This window comes from Malaclemys terrapin, chromosome 1, assembly GCF_027887155.1.
Source record: "Malaclemys terrapin pileata isolate rMalTer1 chromosome 1, rMalTer1.hap1, whole genome shotgun sequence".
NCBI classification, from domain to species: Eukaryota; Metazoa; Chordata; order Testudines; family Emydidae; genus Malaclemys; species Malaclemys terrapin.
In genome coordinates this window covers 148,531,995-148,551,501 of record NC_071505.1, presented here as the reverse complement: position 1 = coordinate 148,551,501, position 19,507 = coordinate 148,531,995, and the positions used below count along the sequence as shown (strand labels likewise).

Below are 19,507 nucleotides of genomic sequence, written 5' to 3'. Positions count from 1 at the left end.
TGGGGGCCTCAGGGTAGAGGGCGTAGCAGAGGCGGGAAGAAGCAGAGCAAGGCCAGGGCCTCAGGGGAAGGGGCGGTGTGGGGGCAGGGCAGGGCCTTGGGGGAGAGTGGAGGTGAAGCAGCCACCGGGAAAAATAAAAGTCAGCACCCGAGACAGCAGTTGTCTTTTGCGCGGATACCTTGGGGTAGCAATATGTATTAACAGCTACCTCAGGGTCTACCCGACAGCTCAGGGGGTGGTGGCTACTTTGCTGTGTAGTTTAATGCCACTGAACAGAAACCTCCACTCCTTTGCTAAGGAGAAGCCAACAGCTCTCCACTGGAGGAGCTTCCTTGCCTACAGAGGATGACTGGGTCAGAGAGAAGCAGACGCAGTGAATAGCTAGAGATGTCTGTCTGGGGCAACAACACAGCAGGGTGTGATAGAGGATGCTGGAATCTGATTCTCCTGTGGCAAAGTAACAAAGAGGAGGCAGTTCGTGCTGCAGGGGCTAGCATAGACCCGGTACTGGCTACTTACGTCCGTGCTTCAATGACCCTTATAGAGCTTTGCAGGAGCATGCCCTAGCCATGCCCCTGGCCCACACCAGAATGCCTCCTGCACGTGGGGCCCCTGTGGGAACAGCACGGAGCTGATGGAGCCGCCTCTGTACCTGAGCATAGGGGGCCTTATGCCTGCCATGTGGCCCCTTGGCACCAGACTAAAGGGAGTAAAAAGGCCAAAAGGGGCCCCTGGTGACTATTATCACATCATGCGAGCCCCCATAGATGAAACCACTAGGTGAGCTTGCAGTAGAAATATTGTCAGTGCTATATTTGTGAGTTGCCTACCATCTCCATATTGTTCTTAACTAAAATATTGCATCTTCCCTGCTTCCCTATCCTGCTTCTTATTCCTTCACTTCATTTCCATCTCAGTGGAGACACCCAGAGTCCACAAAAATCCAGTTCAGCTTCTTCTCCTTCCAAAGACATGTACCCATATTCCCTTCCAGAGGGACACAGAAATCCAGGTTAAGTCCATCCCCTTACCAGGGCTAGACCCAGAATCCATCCCAAGAGGGCACAGAAATTCAGTCCTGGTTCTTCTCATCCTCCTTATTTCAAGTGGATTGACCAAAAGACCTAGTGAATCTTTTCCCAACATCAGAAACTGGTACGTACTTCATTACTTAGCTGCTGTTATCATAAATGAAAAGTGTTAAATCCTGGACATGGAATTTTAAGCCTGATAGAAATGGATTCCATGTATATCACTAGCACAAGTCCCATACCTCACTCCACCCCACCTCCCAATATACATAAATATTAAAACTCTTAGTCTTTCTATAGTCCCATTTTCCTACTTCTAGAGCTCATGTGAAATCCTCTGAACATCAGTGTCTCCCCTCCAAGTCACTGAACCCTAGTGAATCAACACGCTCTTTAACTGGTGTCCTCAAATCAAAAGACTCCCTGGACAGGCTAATATCACTGTGTTTCCAACACATTTAATGGAACTGATAACAGAGCTGTTAACAGACCATGGGGGTGAAAGACCAGAATACAAAAAGGAACACCCAGACATCCCTTGTGCCACTGCAGGTGAACAGAATGTGGTGTGGAAGGTGTCCAGCCATCACACTTCAGTCTCATGCAGATACTTCATGTGCTTGCAGGAGTGTTGTGTGGACATGTAGGTTCATGTTAATGAGTGTCTTCTGGTTAGAGGTGTGTGAGCATACACTCATGTGTGGGTTTTCCTGATCAAAACCAACTGTTGTGCCCTAGAGTTCTGGGGTCTGGGTGGGAGCCAGAGGGGCTCGTCCTTTGAAGAGGGCACAGGGGTAACTCCGGGTAAGGCTTCCAGAAGCTGTGGGAGGAAAAGGGGGAAAGAAGAGGCTATTACTATTACAGCCACAGATCTTATCCATTTGCCAAACTCACCCAGGAGATAGTGGGGCCTGGTGGGGCCCACAGGGCACCTTACTGTTTTCCCTCTAAAATCAGTTTGTAAAATCTGTGTCATTCATAGTCACACAACAACAAACCAGTGTGCATAGCCCCAGCTTTCATGAGCAACCCTACACTAACAAAACCCTGATTATCCTAGAATATTCTATGGATGACTGGAGAACTGATTGCATTCTGCCATGAGAGTAACTGACAAGTGAAACCTGAATGAAAGATGAAGTGCTTGTCATTTAGACTGTTCAAAACTTTGATTTTCATTTATTTCAGTTTACACCTATTTAATTCAAATGCCTGACAGTTAAAAAAAAAGCCCTTATGTGAAAAATTCAGCATTCCTGGCTCTTTAACAAGGACTGAGAAAGTTCCAAATCCACATCCTCTAAAGTGTCCTTCAACAAAAACAGGGACTACCAGACTTGCCATTCCTGAAATTTCTAAGCTAAAAAACAAGCGGAGGGAATAAACTTTGTTTGAGTTTGGGGCTTGTTGTTGCCTTGTTGGTTGGTGGTTTTTGACAAAAATCTTTGCAGGTCATCTTTATCCCACATAAAAGAAGCAAAAATGGGCACCCACAAAGCCCCTTTTCAACACTGGAGATACAGGGGCATTGTGTGGAAGGCGAAGGATGGGCATTTAGCTCATAAATTCAAGGTAAGGTTGGAAAACAGGAAGATTTCAGTCCTGCAGATAAAGTCATTGTTGTTCTCATGTGGTTTTTGAAAATGAGTAAGGAAATTGGTCCAGAATAGCCTCCCCCCAACACACACATCTTCTGTAAATAAAAGCAGCCATCTGGTCTCTGAGGCTCATTTCATTTTCATGCTTCAACTAAGACACTGGACCATCACCATTGGAGCAGAGTGGCTTGCACTGGAGTATAGTGAATAGCACTCCAATGCCAGGACTAGCATTGAAGGACAATGGCAGTGAGAGCCACCAGAATGCAGTGAGTGGCCCTCGGAGCACAGAGACTGAGCACTTGGAGTGCATTTATTGCTACCAGAGCACAGTTGCCGGACACTGGAGTGTGGTGATCAGCATGCTGGGGATGTGGCTACACTGCAGATGGAGGAGTAATGTCCAGCTTGAGCAGACATATAGAAGCTGGCTTCGATCAAGCGAGTATGCTAAAAATAGCAGCGTAGCTGCGGCAGTGGGGGCTACAGCATGTACAATCCCATTGAGATGGCAGGCACACACTTGTGGCAGCTAGCCCATGCCACCAGGGCTACCATTCTATTTTCAGCACCCTAGCTCAATCAAGCCTAGTGTAGGTATGTCTACCTAAGCTGGAAATTCCACCCCCAGCTGCTGTGAAGGCATAGACCACTCGTGCCTCCCCATACTAAAGGGGAGGACACATGACTGCCCCACATGTCTCCTCTGCCCAACAACCCCCCCCGCCCTGTGCCCAGCCTGGGGCTGCTGCACTCTCCCTGCCCCTCCAGAGTTACCTGTGGGGGAGGAGGAGGCTCTGTCCTTCTCCCGCTGTGCCTCCCTCTGGCATGTTCGGGCACTCTCCCTGGCACTGGTCCCGGGCGGGGAATGGGAGGGAGCTGCTTCTCACGTGGCTGAATCTGGCTGCTCTGGGTCTAGGGTTGCCAGGTGTCCAGTTTTTGAGCGGAAAACCCGATTGAAAAGGGACTCAAGTGGCTCTGGTCAGCACCGCTGACTGGGCTGTTAAAAGTCCGGTCGGTGCAGTGGGGCTAAGGCAGGCTTCCTACCTGGCTCTCCGCAACTCCTGGGAAGCTGCCGGCATCTCCCTCTAGCTCCTAGATGGAAGGATGGCCCCGGGGGCTCCGCATGCTGCCCCCACCCCAAGCACTGGCTCTGCAGCTCCCATTGGCCAGGAACCGTGGCTAATGGGAGCTGCAGGGGCAGTGCCAGCAGACGGGGCAGCGTGCAGAGCCGCCTGGCTGCACCTCCGCATAGGAACCAGAGCGGGGACATGCTGCTGCTTCCAGGAGCTGCTTGACATAAGCGCCACCCGGAGCCTGCACCCCTGACGCCCTCCTACACCTCAGCCCCCTACCCCAGCCCTGAGCCCCCTCCCACGCTCCGATCCCCTCGGTCCCAGTCCGGAGCACCCTCCTGCACCCCAAACCCCTCATCCCCAGCTCCACCCCAGAGCCTGCACCCCCAGTCAGAGCCCTCACACCCCCCGCACTCCAACCCCCGGCCCCAGCCTGGAGCCCTCTCCCACACCCTGACCTCCTCATTTCTGGCCCCACCCCAGAGCCTGCACCCCAAGCTGGAGCCCTCACCCCCTCCTGCACTCCAACTCCCTGAAAGTGAGTGAGGGTGGGGAGAGCGAGCGACAGAGGGAGGGGGGATGGAGTGATTTGGAGGCGGGGCCTCGAAGGAGGGGCGGGGCGGGGGTGGGACAAGGTTTTGTGCAAGTAGAAAGTTGGCAACCCTATCCAGTCACTGCCTCTGTGCAGCACAGCAGCTGCCTGAAAGAGCCTGGTTGGGGAGGCGGCAGCAGCAGGCCGCCCCTTGCCCAGGCCCAGCTGCCAGGGACAGGGCTGAACATGCTGGGGGCAGGTGCAGCAAGAGAAGGACAGAGCCCCTCCCTCTCCCCACCCGGCAGGCCAAGCAGAAATGGGGGGGGGGGCGCACTTGATCCTGCATGCCCTCCCCACACGTTGCCTAGGGGTGTAGGTGTACCCTTAGTTACTGGCCACGGGAAACCAAAGGATAGCTATCGCAGCGCAGTGACTGGAATCAACATTCAGCCAGTGGCTACATGTAGCTCAGCCTGGAATTTAACCCTTAACCCTTTGGCTCAGAATTTCCAGCACAAATTATTCCAGCATCTTTTTTTGTTGACAAATCTCTCCCAGCTCCCTTTAGCCTGCACGGACCCCAGCAATTCTTCCTTTGCAGAGTGAGGAATGGGTGTGAGGAAGGAGCTTAGGAAGACAGCGTGTTATTCCCATGCACCAGTGGCGGTAGCGAGGCAGGGAAGCCCAGTGCATTCCTGTAATGAGACTCATGCAGAGGGGAACCCATGACATGCGGCCACCACACTCATCTCCTCTCAGCCAACCCAGGAATGTTTTAAAATAATGGCTACTGGAACACGGGAGCCTTGGCCAAACCCTTTCAATCTGGCTGAGTTGAGTCTAGGTAGAAACGAGGGGGCAGATTCTGTGTTGTGCCTCACAGGCAGGACAGCCCAGGGAGAGCAGGCGCAAAGGTGGCTTTGATCCATCTTTGTGCCCCTCAAATCTTGTGCCAGCTGGGGCATGATGCAGCCCCTAGTGTAAATTAGAGCAGCCCTCGGGCTATTCCAATTTACAGCAGCCTTACCCAGATCACCTGTGGCCTGTTCTACAGCTTGAAGCAGCCCAGAGTCTCCATGGTGCACAGTGCAATAGACCACCGTGCTCCTCACCCACAGCATGCGCCGTGGCTGGGGCTGCAAGAGGGACAACATGGGGTTGACCTTACACTGCTCATGCATAGGGGGATTCTCCCCTCCACTGGCTGTGGTACCTTTACAGCACCTATATGTCACTAGGGTGACAATTCAGGGTACAGGGCAGGGGCCAGAATCAACCCCGAGCGTTTCTTGTAAGCTGTCAGTCTCCCTATTCCAAAGCCTGAGCTGAAGTTTCTTTAATTTATCTTGGTGCGCAGCCCTACCCTAGAGATAGAAATGTTTCAGTTCTCCACCAGCCATGCATTTGTCTGGTGCCCTGGAGTCTGGCCTTAGCCTGTCCTCACTGACATCAGTGTAAGTCAGGAATAACCCCACTGATGTCAACCGAGTCACACCGGAGTAAGGCAGTGTGAGGACAGAATCAGGCACACTGGGCCAAAGCTTGCCAGTGGCGACACCCATGCAATCCCACCAAAGTCCTGAATCTTACTGAATTCCCTGGAGTTGGTCTCTTGTGACTGAGGGCACAATTTGGCCTTGTGTGCTTTCTGGGAGCCACAGAGAATTCAAGAAACCCCACGGAGAAAGCCAGTGTTTGCATTCCCTGAAATTTCCCAAGCTCCCTTTAATTCAGAAGCATCCATACCTCACTCTCCTGCACTCTCCTCTGTATTCTTTATGGCCCTGACAGAGTCAGAAAATCTGTTTATTTTCTGCCCTGTTGTTTTGTTCCAGGTACCAAGGAAAATGACTTGACACCCTTCAAATTCCTTATAAGTGTCTCTCCTTGTTGTGTCTCCATTCTGCCTCAGCTTTACACTGTTACTCAGTGTCATGCACCCTCCTCCCAAGACACTCTGCTTGGTCTAAGATTCCCTCAGATCTAGGGATACGGTAGCCTGGCTGTATAATGTTATGGTTAACTGAGGCTACCAGAGCCTGGAGTCAAACCTTTAAACCGGGTTCTTCAGGAAGATTCTATTATGAACCTCCTTGGGGGAAATACACCCGACTCAGCACATCTCATGAGATTCTGATGAGGAAGTGTCCTGAAAATGCTGTAGTGTGGAAATTTCACAACAGTCTTTGCAGCCTTTACTGACAGCATTACCTCATCTGATTTATTTTGGGTAAGTAACAAGATCATTGGGTCATTTCCCTGAAACTGGGATTCCCCTCACGCCCCAAAGCCCAGCTCTACCGGGACCAATGTCTTGCTGACTGATGAAGTTAACTTTGATAGGAAGCTACCCAGTGGGAGTTAATGACACCAGCAGGTCACCTTTCTTTATTCCTACCTAGCAATTGGGTGCCTGTTTACACGGTGCCCAATCCCTAAAGACTGAGTGGAGGCTGCCAGGATTCATGCCATTTACCAGGTTTGCAAGGAATCAAAGCATGAGCAAACTGGCCAAGGATTGGGACACTTTAGCCCTCCCCTTCCCTAGGCAGAGTTAGTGCTAAGCTTTGCACAGCCAGTCCCATTAGCCATCGCCTCCAAGGCCCAGGCACAGAGGGAAGTGTTTCCTTCCACGGGCAAGCGAGTACTTACATGGGGATCCCACACAGGGTGACGTGTGCCCACGTTAGAAGTGCCCTCACTTCATATACTCCCCTTCGCTTACATAGTCCATAAAAGACCCTGACAACTCAGCAAAATCTTCCAACACAAGACTGGTAGAGTCCTCACCCAGCAGGGCACTGTCAGGCCGGGGCACCTTGGGGTGGGCAGAAGGAGGAGGAGGTGGGGCTGAGGCAGCTGTCTGGACAAAGGTAGGCATCGGACGATGGGGTACGGCCAGCTCCTCCCACTCATACAGCTCCTTCTCGGCCTCAGCCTCTGAGGAGGCGGGTCCCAGGACGTGGTGGAGACTGGGTAAGCGGATGTCAAAGCGCAGGCCGAACTTAGCAAAGAGCTTATCGTTGAGGGCATACAATTTCTCCGAGATGTCGTAGCCAAGGAAGGCCGAGAAAAGGCGGGCGATGTAGCGATCTTTTGCCAAGAGGAGGTAGAGCTTCCTCCTTGGCCAGGTGATATAACTGCAGTCCGTCTCTGCTGTCAACGTGACCTGCAGGGGGAGGAGCGGGGAAATGAGCACAGTAAGCCACAAGGAGAAGACTTTGGTTCCATCACTTTACAGTGTGGTTCTGCTCTGAAAAGGAACCGTGGTCTCTTTTCCACCACAGAGCTGCTCCCTGTGTGTAGAAGAGTAGGAGCTGCTGAGTTTACAGACTAAATCGGGCTTTTATTGCTTTTCAGGCCTGTTTTCTCCATGCAGCGCCAGTACGGCTCAGAGAGAGGGAGCTGCAGTAAGCTCCTTCCTGTGCATCATTAACACAACTGTTCAGTGAATTCCACTTGCAGAGCCAACCCTGCCACCCTCTCATCTTCAAATTATGCCCCCATTTGTACCTGTGCAATGCCACTGAAAAGACTAGGGTAGCACAGGTGGCATTGGGAGCCTTACTATTCTGCAGAACAGTTACCATTGGGGAGAATGATTGGTTTCAAGGGGGAGAGCTACATATAAAAAACAGTGGCTCCGTATTGCCCTTGCACAGCATTGTAATGGGCTTCCCCTCATTCGTTAGCTGGATGGCAGGTGTGTGTGGTTTCAGAGTGGCTGAGTCACCAGCTCAAGGGAAGGCAGGTGCTGCAGGCTGCATTCAAGTTTGCTAGATTGTTTTAGACAGTGGGGTCTCTCAACTCATTCCATTGGATACCCCTCAGGCCACCACCTCTGGGGTAGAACACAAGAGCTGTTTAACAGTGCACTGCAACACACCCGTTCAGGACAGCGAGGGAGAAAGGCTAGCGAATGCATTTGATACTGCGGGGGGGATTGCAGGAAGCAGAGCAAAATTATCTGAGTTGGAAGTTGGCCAGAACATTAGGGGTTTAACTTGGTTGTTGTTGCAGAAAGTTTGGGTTTTTTAAAATCTTGCCCAGGGGGAAACAGGTTCTTTTTCAGGCTGTGGGATGGGGAAACATGTCAAAGGACCAAGCCTTCTTAGGCTGGAGCAAAGTGTGGCATGTCAAAGTGTAACTGAGACACAGCTATGTGAACAAGTGTTACAGCTGGGCCAAAATATCCTGGGGCCTCCCTGTGTGCTGCATACGCAGGGGTCTCCTTGGCCAGGAACCATGGCAGGGGCTGCTGGGAAGCCAAACAAGGCTGAGCTGCAGTGTGCGTCCTTGGGTTTGATATTAATGCCACTGCCATGCAAGCAGCTGCCTTATGAAACATAGGAGGTAGAATATGAGAACTTCCCTGAGATGGGCTGTGAGTGAGTCAGGGTCATGCTGAAACTTAAAGGGATAGAGCCTCATTTTCCTAACAATCAGTTGAATCCCTCCTGAACCAGCACCTCTTTCTCTCACAATGCATGAAGTGAAATAGAGTAACAACCCCCCCCACCACCACCACCACCAGGTCCTTACAGGGCAGACAGACAGACAGACTCACTCTCTCTCTCTCTCTCTGCACCATCAGGCCCCATAGGTCAATGTTCTGGGTAAATACTGTAACTATGAAACCTGATCCAGTTCAGACTGCGAGCCAGCTGCTCTCTGAGTAGAAGACAAATCCAGGTCAGAATCCAGGCGGCAACCAGATCCTGTCACAGCTAATTAATCTTCTGCCATTCTCCATTCTGCACCAAATTGAAACAATTGAGCCCAACAGTGGAGGGGGAACTTAGGCAAGGAAATTCCCCCTCTCTGCCCTCAAGGAAGGCCTCAAATGGAAATGTCTGCTTTTATCCAAAATGTTTTTGGAGCAATCAATTATATCTGAAGAAATGAGGTTGGGATCATCTGGGGAGTTACAGAGTGATTCACACCATGGGACTGAGCTGAGATTCAGAGAGGAGGGACTGACGGGTTAAATGGATTCAAAAACTGCATGTTGCAATATGTGGAGCTGGCTAAGCAAAAATAAACCCTTCCCCAGAAATTGCCCAATTAACTTTTCAGACCAGAAAGCACACAGGCAGCTTTCCAGAACTACTGTCATCGAATCTGTCTTTCCCACTCTGAGTGAGATGCCACACTCACAGGGGATGGCATGGCCACTGTCTCTCTGCTCAGCTCACACATGCTGTGCTAAGAATTACCGGTAAGCTGCTACTGTAATCAGAAGTTCAGCAATAATATGGAAGGACTCCTCGTGCAATCTACCAACCATCAGTTTGTCAGATTCATTTTTCAAAGTAGCTTTAACAATCCTCTCACTCACAGTATGTGGACCACATTCAGGTCTGACCTCAGCAGGAAGCTGGCTTCAGTAGAGCTGCACCCATTTGCCGCAGGTCTGAATTTGGCCCTCTCTGGGGAAAGGCGTTACTCATAGACTCATAGACTTTAAGGTCAGAAGGGACCATTATGATCATCTGGTCTGACCCCCTGCATGCCGCAGGCCACAAAACCGTCCCCACCCTTCCCTTGACTCTGCTGATGAAGTCCCCAAATCCTGTGTCTTGGTGACTTCAATTGGCAGAGAACCCTCCTGCTAGCGATCCCTGCCCCATCCTGCGGAGGAAGGCGAAAAACCTCCAGGGCCTCAGCCAATCTACCCTGGAGGAAAATTCCTTCCCGACCCCAAATATGGCGATCAGTAAGACCCCGAGCATGTAGGAAAGAGTCTCCAGCCTGACCCTTGTTAGCCATTATACTATTTACCTGCTATTGCTCGGTATTCCTCAGCTAATGTGTTCTACCATTAAACCATTCCCTCCATAAACTTATCTAATTTAATCTTAAAACCAGACAGGTCCCTCTGCTGACCTTGATTATACTCTCAGGGACATCAGACATGTCCTTTCTGGCATATTCTAGGTTCTGGCCATTCATCTACTGACTGGAATCAGCCTACACCAGACTGCAGAGAGATGAACTTGTCCATCTACTTAATAACCTTCCTGCAGAATGGGAGGGACTCGATTCTATGGTGTTGATGGGATAGATGAAAACAAAAATCAATAGGTTTAATTGCTACAAATAACAATGAGTGATTCAGTCCCAGGAGAATCCCCCATGCCTTAAGGAGGGTTGTTTGCAATTTGAAAGTAGAGGAACTAGATTTGAATATAAAACATCCTCTTTCTCTCTCCCCACATTTCCCTGCCTGAGAATCATCATCATCATCATCATCATCAAAAACTCAGATCTTTGAAAAATCAGCTATTTAAGTCTTTCCTGTCACTGTCATCCTTTCCCACAGCAGCAGCACACAATTCTGCAGTTCTTGTGAGGTTTCCCCTCTCATTGTGCAACACATTAATGCTGGTATTAAAAATCGCCATAATGGAAGCAAAATAGTGATCCATCTAGTCCAGTAGTTCTCAAACTTTTGTACTGGTGACCCCTTTCACACAGCAAGCCTCTGAGTGGGATCCCCCTTATAAATTAAAAACACTTGTTTATATATTTAACACCATTATAAATGCTGGAGGCAAAGCAGGGTTTGAGGTGGAGGTTGACAGCTTGCGACCACCCATGCAACCCCCTGAGGGGTCCCAACCCCCAGTTTGAGAACCCCTGAGCTAGTCTAACATGCTGTCTCCCTGCCAATCAGAACCAGATCAACGATACTGCTAGTCTGGTATCCTATGGTCAACCACAGCCAATGCTGGGTGTTTCAGAGGAAGGCAGAAATATGATAATGCATCTGATTATGCAATGTTGTACTATAACATGGTGGAGATAGGGGAGGAATGTCTTCCAGACCTAGCTGTGTGAGCTGCTGAGAGCTCAAAGCCTGAGGATTAACAACGCTTCTCTGGCCCTCTCCACTACCTTCCATCTTCCTCCTCTCCACTCTCTCCTGCACATGTACAAAGCACTAAAGCCCAAGTCTGAGCAGTAGAGCTGCCAGGTGGTAGTGCTGAGTTACCTGGAACGTTCCCTCCTCGGAAGGTCGCAGTGACTCCCACTCTGGGGAGTCCAGGAACTGGTAGGGGAAGACATAGTGCAGGAACTGTCCATCCTGGCTCACTCTGACCCTAGACAAAGAACAGGAGAATGACGGGCATAGGCCAGAAAAGGGCTGGTGGGTGAACCAGTGTAACCTGTACAGAATCTGCTCAAAGAAGCTACATGTACTCCATCCCTCTGTCAGTGCAGGACTGTTCCCTAGAATATATCTGTCTGGTGTCTTCTCCAGTCTAGTTACAAATGTCCCAGTTAATGAAGCTTCTATCCCTTCTCTTGGGAAATTGTTAATAGGCTGATATCATAGATCTCACTGCTAATATGTCTTTCCTGATACTCAGCCAACATTTTCCCTCTCTTAATGTCATCACATTACTCCTTTGGCCCATTCTAAACCATTCCTCCTATCCTGGGGGTTTCTCCTCTTCAGCTACTTGGAGATGGTTAGTATGACTGCCCCTCAGCCGTCATCAGGACAAACTCTTTGTACCAATTTCTTTTCACCTCTCCGTCCAGTCCACTGACCATTTTTGTTGCCTTTTCCTCAACTCCTTTTCAACTTATCCACCTCTTTCCTACACCAATACCCAAAACTAAACCCAGGTGTAGTTGCATCAGGGCCGTATAAGAAGGATCTATGCCCCCATGCTCCATGGCGTGATGCCTCTATTTATAAAGCCCAAAATCATATTGGCTGTTGCTGCAGCCATATCACACAGCAAATTCATACTTTGCTGTCCACTATCATTCAGTTTCTTTTGGCCTCACTGCTTTCCATGTATCCCTCTCCCTTATTGCCACTGCAGCTGCCTAACAAAGTTAAGGTCAAACTTGTGACCAGCGCTGGTTCAAGCCTACAAAAGGGAGAAAGCCAGATCTTGCAGTTAAGGCACAGGATTTGGAGTCTGGAGACCTGGGTTTTGTTCCTGGCTCTGCCATTGACTTTTGTGTGCTGGGGCAAATCTCTTCCCTTTTCTATGCCTCAGTTTTCCCATCTGTACAATGGCCATAGTGATTCTGCTGTCTCCCAGGGTAGCTGGGAAGTTCAATTCATTCATGTTTGTAAAGTAGTTGGAGCACTTGAGATTGAAGGGGGCAGAGAAGGGCAAACTATTGTTATCTGAGCTTTCTAATATGAACTCTGTACTTTTGAGGTTCCCCTCTTGCTGCTTTTAGACTATTGCTAGTGTGGAACCCTGAAATAGCCTGCATAATAATGAAATAGTCAAGGCCCCTGCACTCCCTTTCTGTACAATAGCATGCAGAGTGGAGCACAGTAATGCTCCATTGAAGCCTTTCCCCCATTCTCCTGCCCATCCTCACAGCCTGCAGGGATAGAAAGGTCTGGCATGGAGAGGCCAGAAGAGGGAACTGGGGGTACAGCGCCAGACCTGTGGAGCACATGCAGCTGGGCTGAGACTCACCCTCCATGCTACCCCTACATCTGTGGCAGTACGGCAGGACCAATAGCTTTGATGTAATTAGCTAACTTCCTTCAGCAGCACTCTGATCCCATGAAGGGGAGTCACAGAGCACTCAGTGGGAGGTAAGACAGTATTAACTCTCCACTGACTTTACCAGTAGGTTAGCTACAGTTTTGAAGCAGGCTGCTGGATGCAGATTGTTGGCAGGGGGACAGATATTTGGCAGTACCCTCACCTAGCCACTTTCTCCCACTGCATTTTCTCTGTGGATTTGCTCCCCTTCACCTTGCGCAGCAAGGGGCTGCAAGCAGGGTGGGGGGAGGGAGCATATGGGCCTTAGTCACTGACTTTTTCCTTATTCAAAGGGAGCACGTTATCTACCACATCTCAGTCCCCCCTTAGTGTAACCTTAAACCAGAACCATTCTGCAGTTAAAATGGGAGACATGGTCTGAGCAAAGCCCTGGGCATTAGGATTCCTGGCTTCTAGTCACAGCTCAGCCACCACAGACCCCCCTATATGAACTAGGGCTTTGCCACTCTGTGCCTCAGCTTCCTCTGTAAAATGGGGGAGACGTTACATAAATACCTCACGGTGGAAGAGGGCGTAAAAATTGTTTACAAAGCAAGTAAAGATATAAAGAGCTGTACAAGCGCTAGGATTCTGACACACAGCTCAGACTATGAACAACAAGCTCCGTAGCATAAGGCGCCCTCTGAGCCCACAGTGATTAGGTTAGGTCTGTTCAATGAGTCAAGCAACTTATGGAAGCTGTAACAATCACTGTTTGTGATGTGCTTTGAGGTCCCCAAATGAAAGGTCTTAGCTAAGTGTAGAGTACTAAATATTATGTTTGTTGTCTGATGAGCCTGCTATGCTCTGCAATTCCACCCAAGATGATGGAGGAAGGTGACAAACAGGAGGAGAAGGAAGAACAGCCCTTCTCACACACACACCTATCTGTCCAGTAGGAAGAAATCATGGAAAGATTTGTGAATGGTTTGATTGTACGTGGGCTTAGTATAGTGAACAAATAAAGAAAGAAATTGGTCCTGAACCCTTTGGAAGTCCTGAAATCCCCATCAGAGCAGCGGGGCAGGAGTTGGGACTGCAGCACTAGAGAAATGATCTGGTGAGTTACAGACAGCTGGAATGCCAACCAATGTTCTCAGTCTACCCCAGCCAAGCTCACTACCTCGCCCATGGGATTCTGGCAGGCCATTCTTGGAACTAAAAGTGGCTCTCATTGATCCTTTCCTTTCTCTTGATCTGTTTCATTTTGTGTTGCTGCAGAGTGGCTGGCAGTGGGAGGTAACATAGGCTATATCTACACAGCAATGTAAGCCTAGTGTCAGGGAACCCTGGGCTTGAGCGTCTACATTGCATTTTAGCCCTAGGTTGTGGATTTTCTGACCCATGCTTGAACTTTAGGGCTCTGGCATTCACCCTGCAGTGCACAGACCCGAATCAAAGTAAACATATCCCAAAGTGCCTAGCACCTCCCACGTGTCGACACTCTAACCCTAGGAATGTGGCTTACTGTGGGAAAACTCTACTGCTCACCCTGTTTCCTAACTGTGGCGGGGCTATTGATGCCCATAAGGAGCACACGAGTACATAAACTGCCCTTGGTGGCTCTCAGTAGAACGACAGCAGTTTGAGAGGGCCTTATACTGAACTACCATCTAATCTGAGAATTGGGCTCCACACCTCTAGGCTGAGTCCCATGGCAGGACAATGCCCATGGGCACCTGCTCTGCGGATAATTAGCACAACAGTCTGCAGAGCTGTCAAACGATTGCCATGAAACTTTGCAATTCTTAATTTTTAAAATGAGCTGTTCAATGAAGGTGTTTTTGTTTGGTTGTTTTTTTTTTATTTATCTTTGTCTGTTTGTTTTTAAGTTTGACATAAAATGAAGGTCTCACAGAACACACCCCCAGCCTGGCTGGTGCCAGCTGCAGAGGGTGAAATGCATCCCCAGGGCTTGGGCTGTAGTGTGCTCCAGCACCTCTGGGATCCCTTATTCCTGCCCCTGCCACACTGTGGGAGGCAGGGAGAAGGGATCCTCAGGAGGCTGTGGGGAAGTTTTGGAGCTAGCTGCCTGTCACTACCCTGCAGTGCACACGGCCGAGTGCCGTGCATACACAGCCCCAGGGAGTGCGGGGAGGAGGGTCCCAGGAGCAAGGGCCAGAGAACAGAGTGGGACCAAGCACCACCCTGCAGGGAGGGGAAGCAACAGAGCTCCCGGCTCAGCATGGCTGGGGGAGGGATGATCCCGAGCATCCTGGTGAGCAGGAGCCTCCTCCTACCTGTCGGCTTTGCTCCCTGCTCCAGGCAAGCTCCACCGGAGCGGGAAGTGGGAGCGTGCTCAGCCAGGCAGTAATGACCCTTCCGACCACTGTGCTGGCTGCCTGCAGCACTGCTCCTCTGCTGCCAGGAACTCTGGGATAAATCCAGAGGACTTCCAGGACCCAAGTCAAGCCAAGGCCCTTTGCACACAGGAAAGCAATAGGGCTCAGACCCTAGGCCCCAGCTAACCATGGGCTCGGACTCTCCTGCCCTGGATCTGAGGTCTTGGTTAGCACATTTGCAATGTGGACGCAAAGTGGGGGTGGGAGGTGGTTTGAGCCCATGCTCAGATCCTGGCTTAAATTACTGTGTAGACATACCCATAGTGCTACTTTTGCTTTTCTATATTTTAATATTTTGAATTGAAAACTAGACATGCTGCTAAAACGACTTCATTGCCCAAAGCAAGTAAACATCACAAAGTCCTTCCTCATTAATACAGTCACTGCACTACACTACCTAATCAGAGACTCAGGTAAATGGAGGAATACAGTTATGTGCCATGGTTCTCAAACTAAGGTCTGCGGATGTCCAGTGGTCCATGGAACCCTTCTTGGTGGCCCACAGAATGAAGCAGCATTGATGGATTAGGGCAGGAGGGCTGCCAGATGAGGTGGGATCATCAAAGGATTTTTCTCTTACCAAATGGCCCAGTTGTGAACCACTGGCTTTGGGCATTGGGAGTGAGAGATGGAACCATTCCCTTCTAAGCTTTTGGCTGAGACAAACTGGTGAATTTCAGAGCAGTTCCTAGGAGACAGGCAACCATGTCACAAAAATTACCATCGTAAGTGGTACCCAAGAGACCACAGGATCAAAGAGGCCTCTCTTCCTTCCTCCAGCAAGCTGGTAAGGGAGAAGCTTCACTACCGCTGTCCAGGTTGTACCTGTTCGATCGATAGAGGCCTTCAGACTCCAGCGCTGTAAATCATCACCTCCCACCAGCTCTAAGATTGCTTTAAAAATGGGAAAGAGATTAAAATCCTCCCCACATATCCCCAGGAAGGCCGACCAGGCAAATTCATTGTTGCTAGCTCAATTCTACAAAACTATTCCTAAATATTAAGATGGATCAACATTTCAGGGCTGGGAAATGTCTTGTCAGGAGAGGGGACAGCCTACCTGCCAGAGAGCAGCAGAGACAGGCGGTTGATGGGTGTCTTGCCCTCCACAGCGTAGTTCTGGTCTCTGGCCAGTGACAGGACCTTTTCTTCGCAGCATTTCACAATCTCTTTGTAGACCTCAAAGGGCACATGTAAGGGCTGGCAGAGAGTCTTGTAGAGGAGGTCAAACTCTTCCAAGAAGGTGTGCTTGTGGAGCCGGTATATCAGGTGAGCCAGCTGAAGTATGCAGGCCATGACCAGCAGCATATTCCAGATGAAGATGTCTAGTCCACAGGCATTCAGCCAGCCCCATAGAGCATAGCAGATGTAGCCAGTGGCCAGAAGGCTGAAGATATAGATGGAGCCAAAGATCCCACTTCCCCCCATGTAGCCTAGGAGGAGGATGCAATTGCCCAGGTGATAGGCTGCTCCCTCAACATTCTGCTTCCAGCCCTCGCATAAAGGGGGCTGAAAAAGTAGCTGGTCCCAAGGGGAGCTGTTTCTGCTCATCCTTCCCCTTTCCCCACCCTCCCAGCCGTCCTGCTTTACAAATGTATTGTCATATAAAAATTACAGAGACAGCTGTAATGGGAGCCGCCTGGCAGCTCCTCTCCCTGGAGCTCACTGGTCCCACTGGAACGCCCTTCAGAGCAACATTTAAAAAAAAACTTTAAACTTGTTTGTACCAAAAAAAAAAACAAAACAAAAAACCTAAGCTGGAGAATCCAAATGGCTTATTTTTCTCTTTGCTGTTGGTGAGGTGCACGGTCCTGCCAGATGGCTTCCCCCACTAACTGCCTTCAGGAGACGGAGCAGGGAAAGAGGTCCGAAGAGTTCAGTCACAGAGTAAGGAGAGGGATTCAGCTAGAGAACTCATCAGAGAATGGGATTGGAAAGAGCTCCTGTTGCTTTCACTCTCCCCAACCCTCCAGGAGTGAAAATAGAGACTGTGAGAGAGCAGCAGGGAGACAGAGACGGAGGGGGGAGCAACGGGCACTTGTGTTGAATTTGGAATGTATATCACTTGGCAACAGAATGAAGAGAGACCCCAAATGGATAACCATGTTTGGAATTGAAATCCAAAGAGCAAAGCCAGTGAGGGGAACAGAGAACAGACTGGCACTGGCCACTTAACATAACTCAGAGAACTAGATAAGCCCAACACGGAGCTGAGAAAGGAGAAAAGTAGCTAGTTTATCACAGTGCGTGTGTGTGTGTGTGTGGGGGGGGGGTGCTTACACACTATTCCTCACTATTGTTTTGGGACAAAGGAATGTCCATCATATTACAAAACCAGAAAGTCTACCTCCCTGCTGGGTGATATCTAATAGCAATGGGAGGAAGCTAGCAAAGGAAAACATAGTCAAGACATCAGGAAATGCTTTCTAGTGAGGAGACCTGTCAGACTGTGGCATAGCCTCCTAGGGGACATGGTGGCAACTCCATCATGTGGGACATTTAAACGTAGACTGGGCAGAGTACTGGAGCTTATAGTGTGCGCAATGATCCTGCTCTGAACACACTGCAAACATGAATGTGTGAGGGGTGAATTTCAGTGGAGGAGCCAATAGGATTTTCACACCTTTAACATGATAATGCTACAGGGCACAGGGGGACGGGGAACATTAAGGGGACTGCTTGGAAATGTGCAATGGACAAATTCTACCCTAGCATAGGATCCTCCCTCCCATCTCCAGCAGGCTGTGGGGAAGCTGTATTTCTAGTCCACCAATAGGAGGAAGGCATGGTGCAATTAGGGTGCACTTGTCTACTGTGTGAGCAGGTCTTCTGTTTGGACCTATGTGATGGGGTATACAAACCCCACATTGGAGAGCAGGGGGTTAAGGAACAGCTCTGGACTCAGGCTGCCCCGCCCAGACACACCTGCAAAGCCTGCACAAGCTGGAGGCAGGGTTTTAAAAAGGAGAGCAAAGCAGCTCAGAAGGTGGGCAGTGGAAGGGAGAAGACAGCTGCTCTAAGGGGAAAGTGCTGCCTAGGAGCTCATTGCCTGGGACCTGACAACACAGACTTGTGCAAACCCATAAAAGAGAAGCATGGGACAGAGTGCGCCGGTCAGAGACCTGATCAGAGTGACTTACTCTGGGAAGCTAGGGTAGGAAGTGGTCTGGGGGGCAGTGGCTTTAGCACTCCAAGGTGCTGATTGGAGCTGCCCACCATTTAGGCCCTGGACTGGAGCCTGGTGAACAGGGAGGGCCTGAGCTCCCCTACCCGGTCTGAGACGGACAATACTACAAGAGCCTTCACCTCCAGTGAGAGGCCAGCTGGAAAAGACTGTAACTGTTCAAGGGCCCAGCCCACAAAGCCCCTGTGCAAAAGGGAAGGACTGGAAACTATTGGGGGGTGAGCGCTGAAAGACAGGGATGTGCTTCAGCGGGGAGATGTCCTGCCAACCACTGCCTGACCCCTAAGCAGCACTGTCAGTGGTTGTGCACCTTCTACAATCCATGTTACAGCAGCAGCACTGTTGATGCCAGCAAAGTTAGCTGGCAGCTACACAGCAATGGAAGGAATGCCCACCCCACAGGAAACATAACACCATGTTAAACTTTTATAGTTCTCTGCAAACACAGAGGGGTTTCATCCAGTACAGAAAGAAAAACATACCCTTGTTCATGTATTTGAAGTGCACTGACAGCAGACTGACTCCTAAAGTTACACAATGGGAGCAGTTACTCTCTCCCCATGATTCCAGAACCAATATGCTGCAAAAAGGATGTTTTCTCTAGTGATCACTACTGCAAACCGCACTCAGGCTTTGAGGATCCAGCTGGGCTCTTCCTGTCCCTTACAACAGCAGCAATAGTCAGGGTTGTAACATCTTCTTCTGTCGTCCTATAGTGTCAACAGAGCTCTGGGATAGCAAACTGGATCCTGTTCTATCCTCTGCATCAGTAACAAAATCATCAGCTGTGCTCCGATGGGAGAATTCTCACGGTTGTCAGGAAGCAGTCACTTTTCACGACCAGATGCATCCTTTGAGATCAGAATATGGATGCAAAGGACGACAGTATGAAGTCAGCCTGCATAGGCCAATGGAATAGGCCTTTGCGTAAGATAGGATTGCAAGGGTGGTTGTGTTTCAGGACAAACTTACAGCACCCATGCCTATCATACCATTCCCATGGGCACCAGTCACTTAAAGAGACATGAGCAACTCCTCTACTAATACCGTATTCTGGATTAACACACTTCGTACTAGAAAGCGCTAGCGTGAGATTTGAAGACACCTTTAAAAAAGGAGATGGAAAGTGTCAATCAATCACCATCCCTGGATGATTTTGTCCCTGGGAAGACTGGCTCCATGTGGAACACTCATTAGTACCAAAGTAAGCAATACC

At 49.9% G+C, this 19,507-nt stretch overlaps 1 protein-coding gene across 2 annotated transcripts; it reads right to left on the bottom strand.

Moving 5' to 3' along the window:
- Positions 1–1,464: 1,464 nt before the first annotated feature.
- Positions 1,465–17,096, bottom strand: POPDC2 (popeye domain containing 2). Of its 2 annotated transcripts, none has more exons than XM_054043267.1 (4): positions 16,168–17,095; positions 11,232–11,340; positions 7,028–7,406; positions 1,465–1,851 (listed from the first exon to the last, which is right to left on the bottom strand). In XM_054043267.1, exons 1-4 carry the CDS (start codon positions 16,656–16,658, stop codon positions 1,766–1,768), a joined length of 1,065 nt encoding a protein of 354 aa, XP_053899242.1. In that variant the 5' UTR covers positions 16,659–17,095; the 3' UTR covers positions 1,465–1,765. The 2 variants fall into 2 exon arrangements, with proteins under 2 accessions (XP_053899242.1, XP_053899232.1); XM_054043257.1 differs by having other exon boundaries at positions 1,762–1,851; positions 6,890–7,406; positions 16,168–17,096.
- Positions 17,097–19,507: the final 2,411 nt, after the last annotated feature.

What these genes read in the sequence shown, in the direction of transcription:
- POPDC2 (XM_054043257.1), bottom strand. Translation starts at nt 16,658, where the DNA reads ATGAGCAGAAACAGCTCCCCTTGGGACCAGCTACTTTTTCAGCCCCCT. An exon ending in TCTCTGCTGCTCTCTGGCAG is followed by an intron (nt 11,341 to 16,167) that starts GTAGGCTGTCCC and finishes TTCTTTGTCTAG; the next exon opens with GGTCAGAGTGAGCCAGGATG. An exon ending in CCGAGGAGGGAACGTTCCAG is followed by an intron (nt 7,407 to 11,231) that starts GTAACTCAGCAC and finishes CTCCCCCTGCAG; the next exon opens with GTCACGTTGACAGCAGAGAC.